General features: G+C 41.6%; 1 protein-coding gene across 1 annotated transcript; it reads right to left on the bottom strand.

Annotated features, from left to right (window-relative positions):
• Nucleotides 1–4,563: 4,563 nt before the first annotated feature.
• Nucleotides 4,564–5,082, bottom strand: LOC127347233 (uncharacterized mitochondrial protein AtMg00810-like). Its single transcript, XM_051373446.1, has one exon. The coding sequence runs from the start codon at nt 5,080–5,082 to the stop codon at nt 4,564–4,566; it is 519 nt and encodes a 172-aa protein (XP_051229406.1).
• Nucleotides 5,083–12,809: the final 7,727 nt, after the last annotated feature.

Genomic DNA, 12,809 nt, shown 5'->3' with positions numbered 1-12,809 from the left:
AGGAAAAATTTTGAAATCTCCAAATAACTAAGGAACTTTGCAAATTAAAAAAAATGCTACAGCAACTAGAGCAAGTGGAGGAAGAAAAAGATGTTGTTTACCTCCTCTATGCATATAAAAAGTATTTGTTAACAAGGTTGATCAAGTCTTGTCACCAAATAAATTTTACATAGCATAAGAAGAAATAAACCTCAAATCAATCATGTTACCTTGAATTGTATTGATATGGATCCAATCACGAGAGTTTGATATTCTTCCTTAGGCTCATATATAGGACAATCAATAGTTCCCACTTTGATAGTTCTCACATTAGAAATAGTATTAACTCCACACGCTTTCTCAATCCTCTTGGGAAAATAAACGGTATGCTCCCTATCATCAACATTGAAAGTAACCTTTCCTTTATTGCAATCAATAACAGCCCCTGCGGTGTTAAGAAAAGGTCTCCCAAGAATAATAGACATATTATCATCTTCAGGCATTTCCAACACAACAAAATCAGTTAATATCAAGCAATTAGTAGTAACTTGAACAGGAACATCCTCACATATACCAACAGGAATAGCAGTAGATTTATCAGCCATTTGCAAAGATATATCAGTAGGTATCAACTTATCTAAGTAAAGTCTCTTATAAAGAGAAAAAGGCATAACACTAACACCGGCTCCCAAGTCACATAGAGCAGTTTTAACATAATTATTCTTAATAGAACAAGGAATAGTAGGTATACCTGGGTCGCCCAACTTCTTTGGAACTTTGCCATTGAAAGAGTAATTAGCAAGCATAGTGGAAATTTCCTCATTGGGGATTTTCCTCTTGTTAGTAACAATATCTTTCATATACTTTGAATAAGGAGGCAATTTAATAGCATCAGTCAAAGGAATTTGCAAGAATAAAGGTTTCATCCAATCGCAAAATTTATTATAGTGTTCTTCTTCCTTTGATTTTAGTTTCTTAGCAGGAAAAGGCATTTGCTTTTGCACCCAAGGTTCCCTTTCATTACCATATTTCTCAGCAATAAAGTCTTCTTTAGTGTACTTTTTATTTTTAGCATGCTTTTCAGGTTCTTCTTCAACCTCTTCTTTACCAGGAGCATCATTATTATCATTATCTTTATCATGTTCATTACCACTTTCAGTTTCAGCATCAGAAATAGAAATACTATTAGGATCATTAGCAGGTTCAGAGGATTCTACAACATTTTTATGTTTCTTCTTCTTTTTCTTCTTAGAAGGAGCACTAGGTTCAATGCGTTGAGAATCTTGTTCAATTCTTTTGGGATGCCCTTCAGGATATAGAGGATCCTGGGTAGAGACACCACCTCTAGTTGTTACTTCATAAGCATGTTTCTCTTTAGAATTATTCCCTAACAAGTCATTTTGCACTTTAGTGAGTTGATCAATTTGCGTTTGAATCATATGAAAATGTTTAACAAGCATCTTAACATCATTGGAGGTTCTCTCTACAATATCATGCAATTCACTAATAGCTCGAGAATTTTCCATTAAATGATTCTCTACTCTCATATTAAAATTTTCTTGCTTAACAATATAATTATCAAACTCATCTAAGCATTGTGCAGGAGGTTTCGAATACGGAATATCTTCCTTAGTAAATCGTTGAAGGGAGTTTACCTCAATCATGGATGAAGGGGGAATTATCTCACATATATCTTCTATGGGAGGAAGATTCTTCACATCTTCAGATTTAATACCTTTCTCCTTGAGAGACTTCTTGGCTTCCCTCATATCTTCATCATTCAATTTAATTAAACCCCTCTTCTTCAATATTGGCGTTGGAGTTGGTTCAGGCGTAGTCCAATCATCATGATTCCGGCTTATTTTAGCCAATAATTCTTCAAATCGTCTGGAGTTCTTTTCTGAAAACACAACCAGCACAACTATCCAGGTATGCCCTAGACTCAATGGTTAGTCCGCTATAAAATATATCAAGTAAATCATGCTTTTCCAAATCATGATCAAGCCGAGCTCTAATAAGAGAGCAAAATCTCGCCCAAGCCTCGTGCAATTTCTCTTCATCTCCTGGTCAAAATTATAAATTCTCTGCAAAGCAATATGTTGAGCACTAGCAGTGAAAGTATTTACGGAAGAAAACATCAAGCAATTCTTTCGGACTTTTAATAGAATTAGGTGGCAAATTATTATACCAAGTTTTAGCGTCATCCTTTAATGAGAATGGAAAGATTTTAGCAACAAAGTAAGTACGCATCTTGACATCATCAGAAAACAAGCTACTTAGAGTGATAACTCAGTCATGTGTTCAACAGCACTTTCTTTTTCAGTACCACAAAAGGGTGTTTTCTCAACAATAGCTATATGAGATAGATCAAGAGAAAAATCATAATCTTTATCCTTAATGTTTATAGGAGATGTGGCAAACTTAGGATCAGAGACGGTTTATATCTAACGGCATGTTCGCAAGCAACTTTTTAATTTTTCTTGCATCAGTAGTAGCATTGCATTTTTCAATAAAATCATCATTAAGCTCCACATAATCTTCATCAGGATCATCACTAAAATAATCAAGTTCAGGTGAATTAACAGGTGTAGTAGCATTAGGAGTTTCAGTATTTTCAATTTGTCTAGACCTAGCAATTGTAGCATCTAGAAAGGATCCCAAAGAACCACTATCATCAAGCACAGCAGAAATATTATCAATATTATGAGAGTTTTCAGATTCAGCAGAAGTACCCGCATTTGAAGCATGCGGCGGTGAAACAAGTTTATCAATCACAGATGGTGAATCAAGTGTAGCGGAGGTACTCAGAATTGTACCTTTTCTTGTGGTGGATGGTAATATGGCGATCTTAGTATCGCGAGGTTTACCCATGATGGAGAATTTGCAGCGAACAATATTAATCCAAGTAAACTTCCAAATAAAGCTATGCTCCCCGGCAACGGCGCCAGAAAATAGTCTTGATGACCCACAAGTATAGGGGATCGCAACAGTCTTCGAGGGAAGTAAAACCCAATTTATTGATTCGACACAAGGGGAGACAAAGAACACTTGGAAGCCTTAACAAATGAGTTGTCAATTCAGCTGCACTGGAAACAGACTTGCTCGCAAGAGTTTATCGAGTAATGCAGTTTTATAGCAAAGAGATGAGTGAAATAATAGCAGCAGAGTAACACAGACAATGATAGTGATTATAGTAAACAGCAGGATTAAAATACTGTAGGCACGGGGACGGATGACGGGCGTTACATGGATAAGAGAAACTCATGTAACAATCATAGCAGGGCATTTGCAGATAATAATAAAACGGTGTCCAAGTACAAAGCAATCAATAGGCATGTGTTCCATATATAGTCGTGCGTGCTCGCAATGAGAAACTTGCACAACATCTTTTGTCCTACCAGCCGGTGGCAGCCGGGCCTCAAGGGAAACTACTGGATATTAAGGTACTCCTTTTAATAGAGTACCGGAGCAAAGCATTAACACACATTGAAAACATGTGATCCTCACATCGCTACCATTCCCTCCGGTTGTCCCGATTTCTGTCACTTCGAGGCCATCGGTTCCGGACAGCGACATGTGTATACAACTTATAGGTAAGACCATAAACAATGATTATCTTGATGAAACAATAACATGTTCAGATCTGAGATCATGGCACTCGGGCCCTAGTGACAAGCATTAAGCATAACAAGTTGCAACAATATCATCAAAGTACCAATTACGGACACTAGGCACTATGCCCTAACAATCTTATGCTATTACATGACCAATCTCATCCAATCCCTACCATCCCATTCGGCCTACAGCGGGGGAATTACTCACACATGGATGGGGGAAACATGTCTGGTTGATGTAGAGGCGTTGGCGGTGATGATGGCGATGATCTCCTCCAATTCCCCGTCCCGGCGGAGTGCCAGAACGGAGACTTCTGGCTCCCGCGACGGAGTTTCGCGATGTGGCGGCGTTCTGGAGGGTTTCTGGCGACTTCGACTTCTCCCCGTGCGTTTTTAGGTCGAGGCCGATAAATAGTCCGAAGGAGGGCGTCGGAGGCCGGCCGAGGGGGCCACACCACAGGGCCGCGCGGGCCCCCCCTGGGCCGCGCCGCCCTATGGTGTGGGGCCCTCGGCCTCCACCTGGTTTGTCCTTCCTGCTCGTCGGTTCTGCGGGAAAATAGGGCCTTCTGCATAAATTCCGAGGATTTTCCCGAAAGTTGGATTTCTGCACAAAAACGAGACACCAGAACAGTTCTGCTGAAAACAGCGTTAGTCCGTGTTAGTTGCATCCAAAATACACAAATTAGAGGCAAAACAATAGCAAAAGTGTTCAGGAAAGTAGATACGTTTTGGACGTATCACTTATCTAAGTTAAAATTGCGACAAAACGTTGCTAGCTGCGACACGGACAGTGATTTGGTAAACCATCAGCCACCTGATCTCTAGAAGGAATAAACTGTATGTCCAAAAGTTTCCGAGCCACCCTCTCACGAACAAAGTGACAATCCACTTCAATATGTTTAGTCCGAGCATGAAACACCAGACTAGTAGAGAGGTATGCAGCTCCGATATTATCACACCATAACACATGCTACTCGATCCTGTGACACACCCAATTCAGCAAGCAAACTTTGCACCCATATAACTTCAGTTGTAGCATTAGCCCTGCCTTGTACTCAGCTTCAGTACTTGATCTAGACACCGTAGCCTGTTTTCTAGCACTCCATGAGATCAATTTTGATCCCAAAAACACAGCAAAACCGCATGTGGATCTTCTATCATCAGGACACCCGGCCCAATCAGCATCCGAGAAAGCACTGACAGAAGTAGACGATGACTTACTCAACCGCAAGCCTAGAGATGTAGTACCTTGAAGATATCTCAATATGCGCTTCATAGATATCCAGTGAACAGTAGTTGGTGCATGAAGAAAATTGCAGACCTTATTGACAGAGAAAGCAATATCAGGTCTAGTCAAAGTAATATACTGCAATGCACCAACAATACTTCTGTAGCGAGTAGAATCTTCACTGCTCAATGGCTCACCATCAACCACTGACAATTTTTCAGACACTGACAAGGGAGTATCAATAGGCTTGCAGATCTTCATGTTCACACGATTAAGCAAATCATTTGCATATTTTTCTTGAGAGAGAACTATACCATCATGTACTTTATTCATCTCAATACCCAGAAAATAATGCAACGGCCCCAAATTCTTCAAAGCAAAGGCAAGGCCAAGATCATGAAGGAGCATCAACAGCCTCCTCTGATGAACTAGCAACAACAATATCATCCACATAGATAAGCATAAATATAGACACTCCCCCTTTGTTGTAGAAAAACACAGAAGTATCAGCCTTAGAAGCAGAAAAACCAAGACACTGAAGCTTGGAGCTGAGACGAGAATACCAAGCTCGAGGTGCCTGCTTCAACCCATATAAAGCCTTATCTAATTTGCAAATATATCCCAATTTCTCCTCATAACCACGAGGCTGCCGCATGTAGACCTCTTCTTCCAGAACACCATGGAGAAACGCGTTCTTCACATCTAGTTGTCGAAGGTGCCAATTACGAGATACTGCAAGAGAGGGCACCAAGCGAATAGTCGCCGCCTTCACCACAGGACTAAAAGTGTCCTCATAGTCAATGCCATATCGCTGCTTAAAAACTTCAGCAACTAGACGAGCCTTATAACGATAAACTGATCCATCAGCTCGATGCTTCACTTTATAGAACCATTTATAGTCAATTACATTCTTACCAGCACCAGATGGAACCAAGTGCCAAGTGCGGTTGCTTTTCAACGCCAGATACACCTCATCCATAGCAGCCTTCCACTTAGGATCCGCAAGGGCTTCACGAATATCATTTGGTTCTCCAGTACTGCTATAATTCGCAAACCAAACACGATCATACCGAACACGACCATCGGTAACAATTTTCGACTGAGAAATACCACTTTGAATCCGTGTATGAGGACGACCAGGAGCAGAAACAGTAGGAGCAACGGGCACAACATTCGCAGACGATCCAGAGGAGACAGGGGACCCGGACAAACCAGCCGCAGACGATCCTATAGACGACCGTGTGTCCGTGCTGGTGGCCGTAGAAGATCTGGGAGAGGGGACATTGAGCGGGAGAATCTCCGCGTGGGGTCCAACCGCCGGTGGAGCAGGAGAACGGGAGGCCGCCACCTGGGATGGGGCCACGCCTGGCGCGGGCGGGGCGCGATCCGACTTAGATTGCGTCGTTCATCCCGAAGGAGATCGTGTCTGGCCGTCTGAGCCCAATGATTGGGCAGAATCTTCATTGGGATCCGTGCCAGACGGAGAAAAATCACCAAAAGAGTTCCCTGGAGCAGAATTTTGCGCTGATTCCTGCACAATAGACTTACCAGGAACATGGTTAGCAGGATTAGCGTCAGCATCAAACTGTATATCATTCCCCTCATGATCATGCATATGAATAGGTTGCAAAGAAGCTGGTAGAAGAATAATTTCTGATTTTAATTGGGCACCGGCATTGGAATGAAGGGAGGCAAACGGAAAATAGATTCATCAAACACAACATCGCGAGAGATATACACTCGACCAGAAGATATGTCAAGGCACTTGTAGCCTTTGTGCTGATTACTATACCCAAGAAAAGCACATTGCTTGGAGCGAAACTCGAATTTTCGCCTATTGTATGGGCAAAGGTTTGGCCAACAAGAACAACCAAAAATCCGTAGGAAAGTGTAGTCCGCTTTGTAACCAAAGAGGCGCTCAAAGGGAGTATCAGAATTAATGACTTTACTAGGAAGACGATTGATAAGATAAACCGCCGTAAGAAAAGCCTCGTCCCAAAATTTAAGTGGCATAGATGCATTGGCAAGAAGAGACAAACCAACCTCAACAATATGTCTATGGTTGCGCTCAGCTGGGCCATTCTGCTGATGAGCATGGGGACATGACACAAGATGAGATATTCCAACTTGCTGAAAGAAAGAATTCAACTTCTGATACTCACCACCCCAGTCAGTTTGCATAGAAAGAATCTTCTTATCAAAGTGTCTCTCAACAAGCTGTTGAAAATCACGAAATTTCTGAAACACATCAGATTTATTTTTCAAGAGATATATCCAGGTGAACTTGCTATAATCATTAATAAAACTAACATAGTATTTAAATCTTCCAACAGAAGCCGGGGCAGGACCCTAGACATCAGAAAATACAAGTTCAAAAGGAAAAGTAGACACACTTGACGTCTCTGATGACTCTTAGCCTTTTGACAGGCATCACAAACTAATTCCTTGGACTCACTAAACGGAATATTATTGTCTCGAAGAATTTGATGAACTACACTTGAAGCTGGATGACCTAGACGCTTATGTCAAATCGAAGAGGAGGACTTGGTGACTCCATGAGCTTGCCGGCCAGGAAGAGAGGATGAGGACTTTGGCATTGGGTAGAGACCTCCAACGCATTTACCTTGAAGAAGGATTTCCCTCGTGTCCTGGTCCTTAACAAAGAAAGAATCAGGCCAATACTCAACAAAAGCATGATTATCTGTGGCTAGACAACTAGTAGATAAGAGACTCTTTGTGGCTGTTGGAACATGTAGGATATTTTTAAGATGAAAATCATGATTCGGGATATGAAATATAGAATGGAAAATGTGACGTATATCCATACCTGCACCACTAGCCGTGTGTATCTTCTCATTGCCATTGTAGCTATCCCTCGCATGCAATTTTTCTAGCTCACTAGTGACATGGTCAGTCGCCCCGGTGTAGCTGTACCAATTGGTGTCAACACCATATGATCCAGAACCATAGGCTGCACCTGCCGATTTGTCGGGACCCTGTAGTTTTTCTGAAACATCTTCAAGCAGTTCAAGGCAGTATGTCCCTGTTTGCCACACACCTGACAGATTTCATCACTCCGTCCTCCTCCTCCGAAGGAGCGATTTCCCTGTGGGTTGCGGCCACCGCCATTGCCACGGCCACCTCTATACCCACCACAGTAATTGTTATTGCGCTGATCATATCCACCACTCTGATCACGATACTGGTACTGCTCCTGATCACGATACTGATCCTGATAGTGTCTGCGTCCTCGGCCACCATTGCGACCACCACGAGTCGCGGCATTGACAGAAGCTCCATCACCAGCTGTTCGAGCCTCCACCCGAGACTCATATATCATAAACTGTGAGTAAACATCACTCAAACTCACATCTTTCTGCGCCTTAAGAAAGGCATTAATGGCAGCAACAAAACCATCATACTCATTGTCGAGTCCAGCAAGGATGTATGAAATCACATCCACGGTATCCATAGGTTTACCAGCAGCAGCCATCTCATCGAAGAGACCCTTGATCTCATCCAGGTATGCCTGTACAGTCTTGTCTTCCTTGTGACATTGGTTGAGTTTGGTGCGGAGGTGCACCACTCTGGACTGAGATTGGGCTGTAAACATCTCCACCACAGCTTTCCAGACCGCTGCGGACGTTGGGAGTCCAACCATCTGCGTGAGGACTTCCTTTGCCATATTCCTAACCAGAAACCCTAGAACGGTTTGGTCTTGCGCGGCCCAGCGCATGTGTTCGGGATTGGGAATTGTCACCTCAACCCCATCGTTGTCCTTGGTCTTGATCGTCTTCTCTGGCTCCGCCGAAGAACCATCCAGGAACCCGAATAACTGAGCAACACGAATCTCAGGGAGAACCTGAGTTTGCCACAAAAGGAAATTATCTCGGGAAATCATCTCGGGTCAGCTTCTTCGAGATGGCAATGTTGAGAGCCGCCGCGCCTGTCGATGAAGAGGAAGATGCTGAGGATGACATGACGCCTGCAAGCTTGCGACGACGATGAACTGGGGCGATCTCGACGGGCGACGGTCTGGGGAGACCTCGGTGGCGGCGATCTAGATGTGATTGGAAGAACCGTTCTCTGATACTGTATCAAAAGTATGGGCAGCGTTACCCTAACACGGGCCGCATCATGGCATTATATATGGGAGACATACAGGGGCCGGTCCACCTATACAGAGGTGTATTCCGGATACAATACAAGGTATAGAGACCTATACATATACAGCTAGGCAACTACTTTAACAGTCCATTGCTCAGTTCCGTCGCTCTTGTCTGCAAAAGGTTTTTCAAACCCAAACAATATGTTGTACTTAAGTGAATAAAGCAAAATAATAGCAATTGAAAGAAACAAACAACCTGCATAAGAGTATATTTCGCGATTATGGTTATAATGTGTTTATAAGAGTGAAGCCAAAGCAATGTGTGTGTAAATAATGCTTAGTGACATATCACGTGCAACCAATTCTGTCCCGACTAGCATTCAGTTGGCATACAATAATAGTTAAGAGTCTCCTCGTGGATGGGGCACAAAACAAGTGGGTCTTCACAAATTTTGTATAAAAACTGTACTAAGGTGAAAGGTAGCTTTTGTCACCTCTATTCCTCATAAGCGTATTCATCGAAGATCCTTTGGTTACAAAAATGCATGGCTATCGGACCAATCAAAAGCATGGTTTACACTTCGTTGTAGGCAACAAGGATATCAACCATGTATATTCACTAAACTATCATTAACCCAAAATCATCATTATTAAGTTTGTTTTCATCCATCGGAACACTCCCCTTAGGCAACACCATGGCGATCTAGGGTTTCCACTCTCCCTAGCACCGGCGTTCACACACATTTCCCGCCCCTTCTCCTTCCACATGTTTCTAGCCAACCTCAAGGACCCATCATGTTGGAGATGGGTGGATATTTTCTCCTCTCATTTGAGTCATCTGCAAGATCACATCTCGGCTATCTTTCTGATGGTTTCTCCCAATGATCTCAAGATCCAACTTGTTGTCTTGGATGGGATCATTGTGGATGCATGTGAGTTTTCTGCCTTTGAATGCATCAGACCTGGATCTGAGATCCGATTTGCACGTCAGTGTGTCAAGGATCAAGATCGGTTGATTGTGAGAGACAACAAGCTTTTGGTTGGTCATTCCCTATTTGAGGTGTCGCTTTCATCCAATCAAGATCAGCTCCTTGAGAAGGTTCCTATTAATCCAACCACAATGGCAGTTCATGCTTCTCATGTTTCTATCTAGATTTTTTTCCATGGGATTTCATTTGAGGAAGAGGTGTGTTCTTTATTACAATCATCTGTCCACACATTCATTGGATTAACATATTTTACTTTGGTAATATTATTTTGTCGTGCTTCTTTTTGCATGGATGAGGACGTAGTTGTGTTGGCCCTTATGTCGTCCATAGGTGGTTATTTTGGAGAGCCTAAGATCTCTTTGTTCAAATATTGGGTTTTATCTTCCACGGTTTCATCTAAATCGGTGAGCTTTCACACATTCTTCACTTGAGATCTTTAGAGTTCTTTAATTTCAAGTGTTTCTTCCATTTATGGGGGGGGGGGGGGGGGGGGGGGTTGGTGGTCAAAATTGGTTGCATGAATTTAATCTCTGGCAAAAGGAGTGCAATGATCGATGAAAAGTTGTTGCCTCTAAACTAGCTCTAGCAAGGAGTATTGTAAAGAAGGTTTATGTTCATAAGCAACAATGCTCTGGCATAGTGCCTATGTTTTCTGTCAAACATGTCATTTTGTCTGCCTCCCTTAAGCGAAGTTCAGACTCCCCACGAATTTTTGTTTGGTTCCTTCAAGGTGCTGTTGAAGATGAGGTGGCCCCGATTTGTGTGTTGCAACATGATGGTAGCTTTCTCAGGATTCATGAGTCCTCTTTGTCGAAGGAGAAGCATATGGCTGCTCCTACAGAAGGCCATGATTCATATAGGTTGAACGAATAGTAAGGCCTTGAGTGTGCCTTGTAATGGGTTGTTCATTTGTTTCATTTCAGTGTGCTTGGGTTAGGATAATCTTGTGTTCCTTTTGTTATGGCTTGTCCATGTTGCTGATTTGTCTGATAAATTGCTTAATTGCATTGAGCAATATATTCTCTTTCACCCTTATAGTTTTAATGGATAATTCATGTGCTAGTCTTCTTGATTGGTTGGCACTGGGTTGGAGTATTAGGGTTTAAATGACAAAGATAAGATAATTGATGTTTTCAATAAAACTGGGGAAAGTGGTGCAGCTTTGATTTGCTTACAAGAGACTAAATGGAAATCTTTTGATCACTCCTTCATAAGAAGCTTTTGTTCCAAGAAATTTGATCAATTTACTTTTTCTCCCTTGGTGGGTGCATTTGGTGTTATTACTGTGTTATGGAAAAATGCTATTTTTGTTGGTCAAGTTTTGGAAATTTATAGATCTACCATTATAATCATTTTCACTTCAATCCACACTTCTGAACTGTGGTGTCTATCTATGGGCCTTGCAAATGAATAAAACATAAAAAATTCTAAATTGTAGTTCTAATTAAAAATATCCTCTAGTGTGAAAATTGTCTTCTCTTAGGGGATTTTAATTTTATAATGTCAGAGGAAAACAGAAATAAACCTGTAGCTGATATGAATGATATATATCTTTTTAGAAATATCATCAGTAATTTGGGAGTGCTTGAATTGCCTTTAAAAGGGAGTGCTTGAATATGATTTACTGCACTGACCCGAAGCATGCATGATTTACATTTTATTGTAGTTGAACTATAGAAGTCTATAACATGTTGGTTGCTTCACCAAGATTATAACCATCATAGTTTAGAAAACATACCAACCCAGTAAGGTCCTCGGTCCATTGATTCATATGTGGTTTGCAAACATTGAAAGAATACTAACTTGACAATTGAACACAACAACAAACCACCATTATTGGTTGCTCTTGTACTTGAGTATCGGTGCATCGCTACCTTTTTGAAGGCATTGCATGGAGTTCCTTATAACTTCTCTCCAGGATGAAAACCCACGATCCGGCCTTTTATGACTAGATCGGGCGACAATAAAGACAGTGTGTTCACTTCCTGAAGGCATTGCTTTTGGAGAATCATTCCTGTAATCCGTGCGTTGTCTAGTGCGATGGTTGTCGTCATTGTTGTTACGTTAACCTTCTTTCCTTTTTCCTTTCTTTTTAATAATTTAGTTGTGTGCATTCTCGATTTCTCGACTTGTTCCTGATATTAAGTTGTTGAAGAGGCTATGTCTGCTTTGATATCTTTTTGATACTAATATATTGCTCTTTATCGCAAAAGCCTTGTTATGGTTATGTTTAATTGCATGCACCACACCAAAAACATTTGCACGTCATGTCCTCTGAGAAGATGTTCTCATGGAACCCGGAGTGACCTCGGGGTGAAAACATATATCCTAGCCTTTACTTCGTAGTTTGGCAGCATTGTCTCACAACAAGTGTTACATCTTTCTTGCGAATGTTGTCTCGGTGAACCAGCTGCTTGATGGGCAGGTTCTTTGATTTTAGCCACCACAATGCATATACAACCTCCATCCACAAAATAGGTGGGCATATAATTCTTTTAAGAAAAATTATGGAGTGAAATAGAAAATGCGTTTGGAAGATGCAAGCCAACATCTCTACTCTTTAATTTTTCTAGATCCAGTGAACTAAGTGTATGCATGTCGAAAATGAGAAAACAATGTGTCGTGAATGTTATTGGGTTTGATTCCCGCATGATAAAAGAGACGCGAATTTTCCTACATCTGAATGGGTTGGGAAGATGGAAGTAGACTCTTATGTGAATAAATTTTAAAAGTAGCATCTATTTACGTGAGGATGGGGAGAGTATGTAATTTGTTTGGCGTCGAGTTTTTGAAGGTTGTTTGGATAAATCGATTTACACAGACTTGGAGAGGGGGGATCCTTCTATTTTCTTGAAACAATGAATGTAGACAATCCAAGTAAGAATCCGTCA

This window comes from Lolium perenne, chromosome 4 (genome assembly GCF_019359855.2).
Source record: "Lolium perenne isolate Kyuss_39 chromosome 4, Kyuss_2.0, whole genome shotgun sequence".
NCBI lineage: Eukaryota > Viridiplantae > Streptophyta > Magnoliopsida > Poales > Poaceae > Lolium > Lolium perenne.
The sequence above is the reverse complement of the archived record's forward strand: the minus strand, read 5'-3'. Positions and strand labels throughout refer to the sequence as shown.

What these genes read in the sequence shown, in the direction of transcription:
- LOC127347233 (XM_051373446.1), bottom strand. Translation starts at nt 5,082, where the DNA reads ATGAAGATCTGCAAGCCTATTGATACTCCCTTGTCAGTGTCTGAAAAA.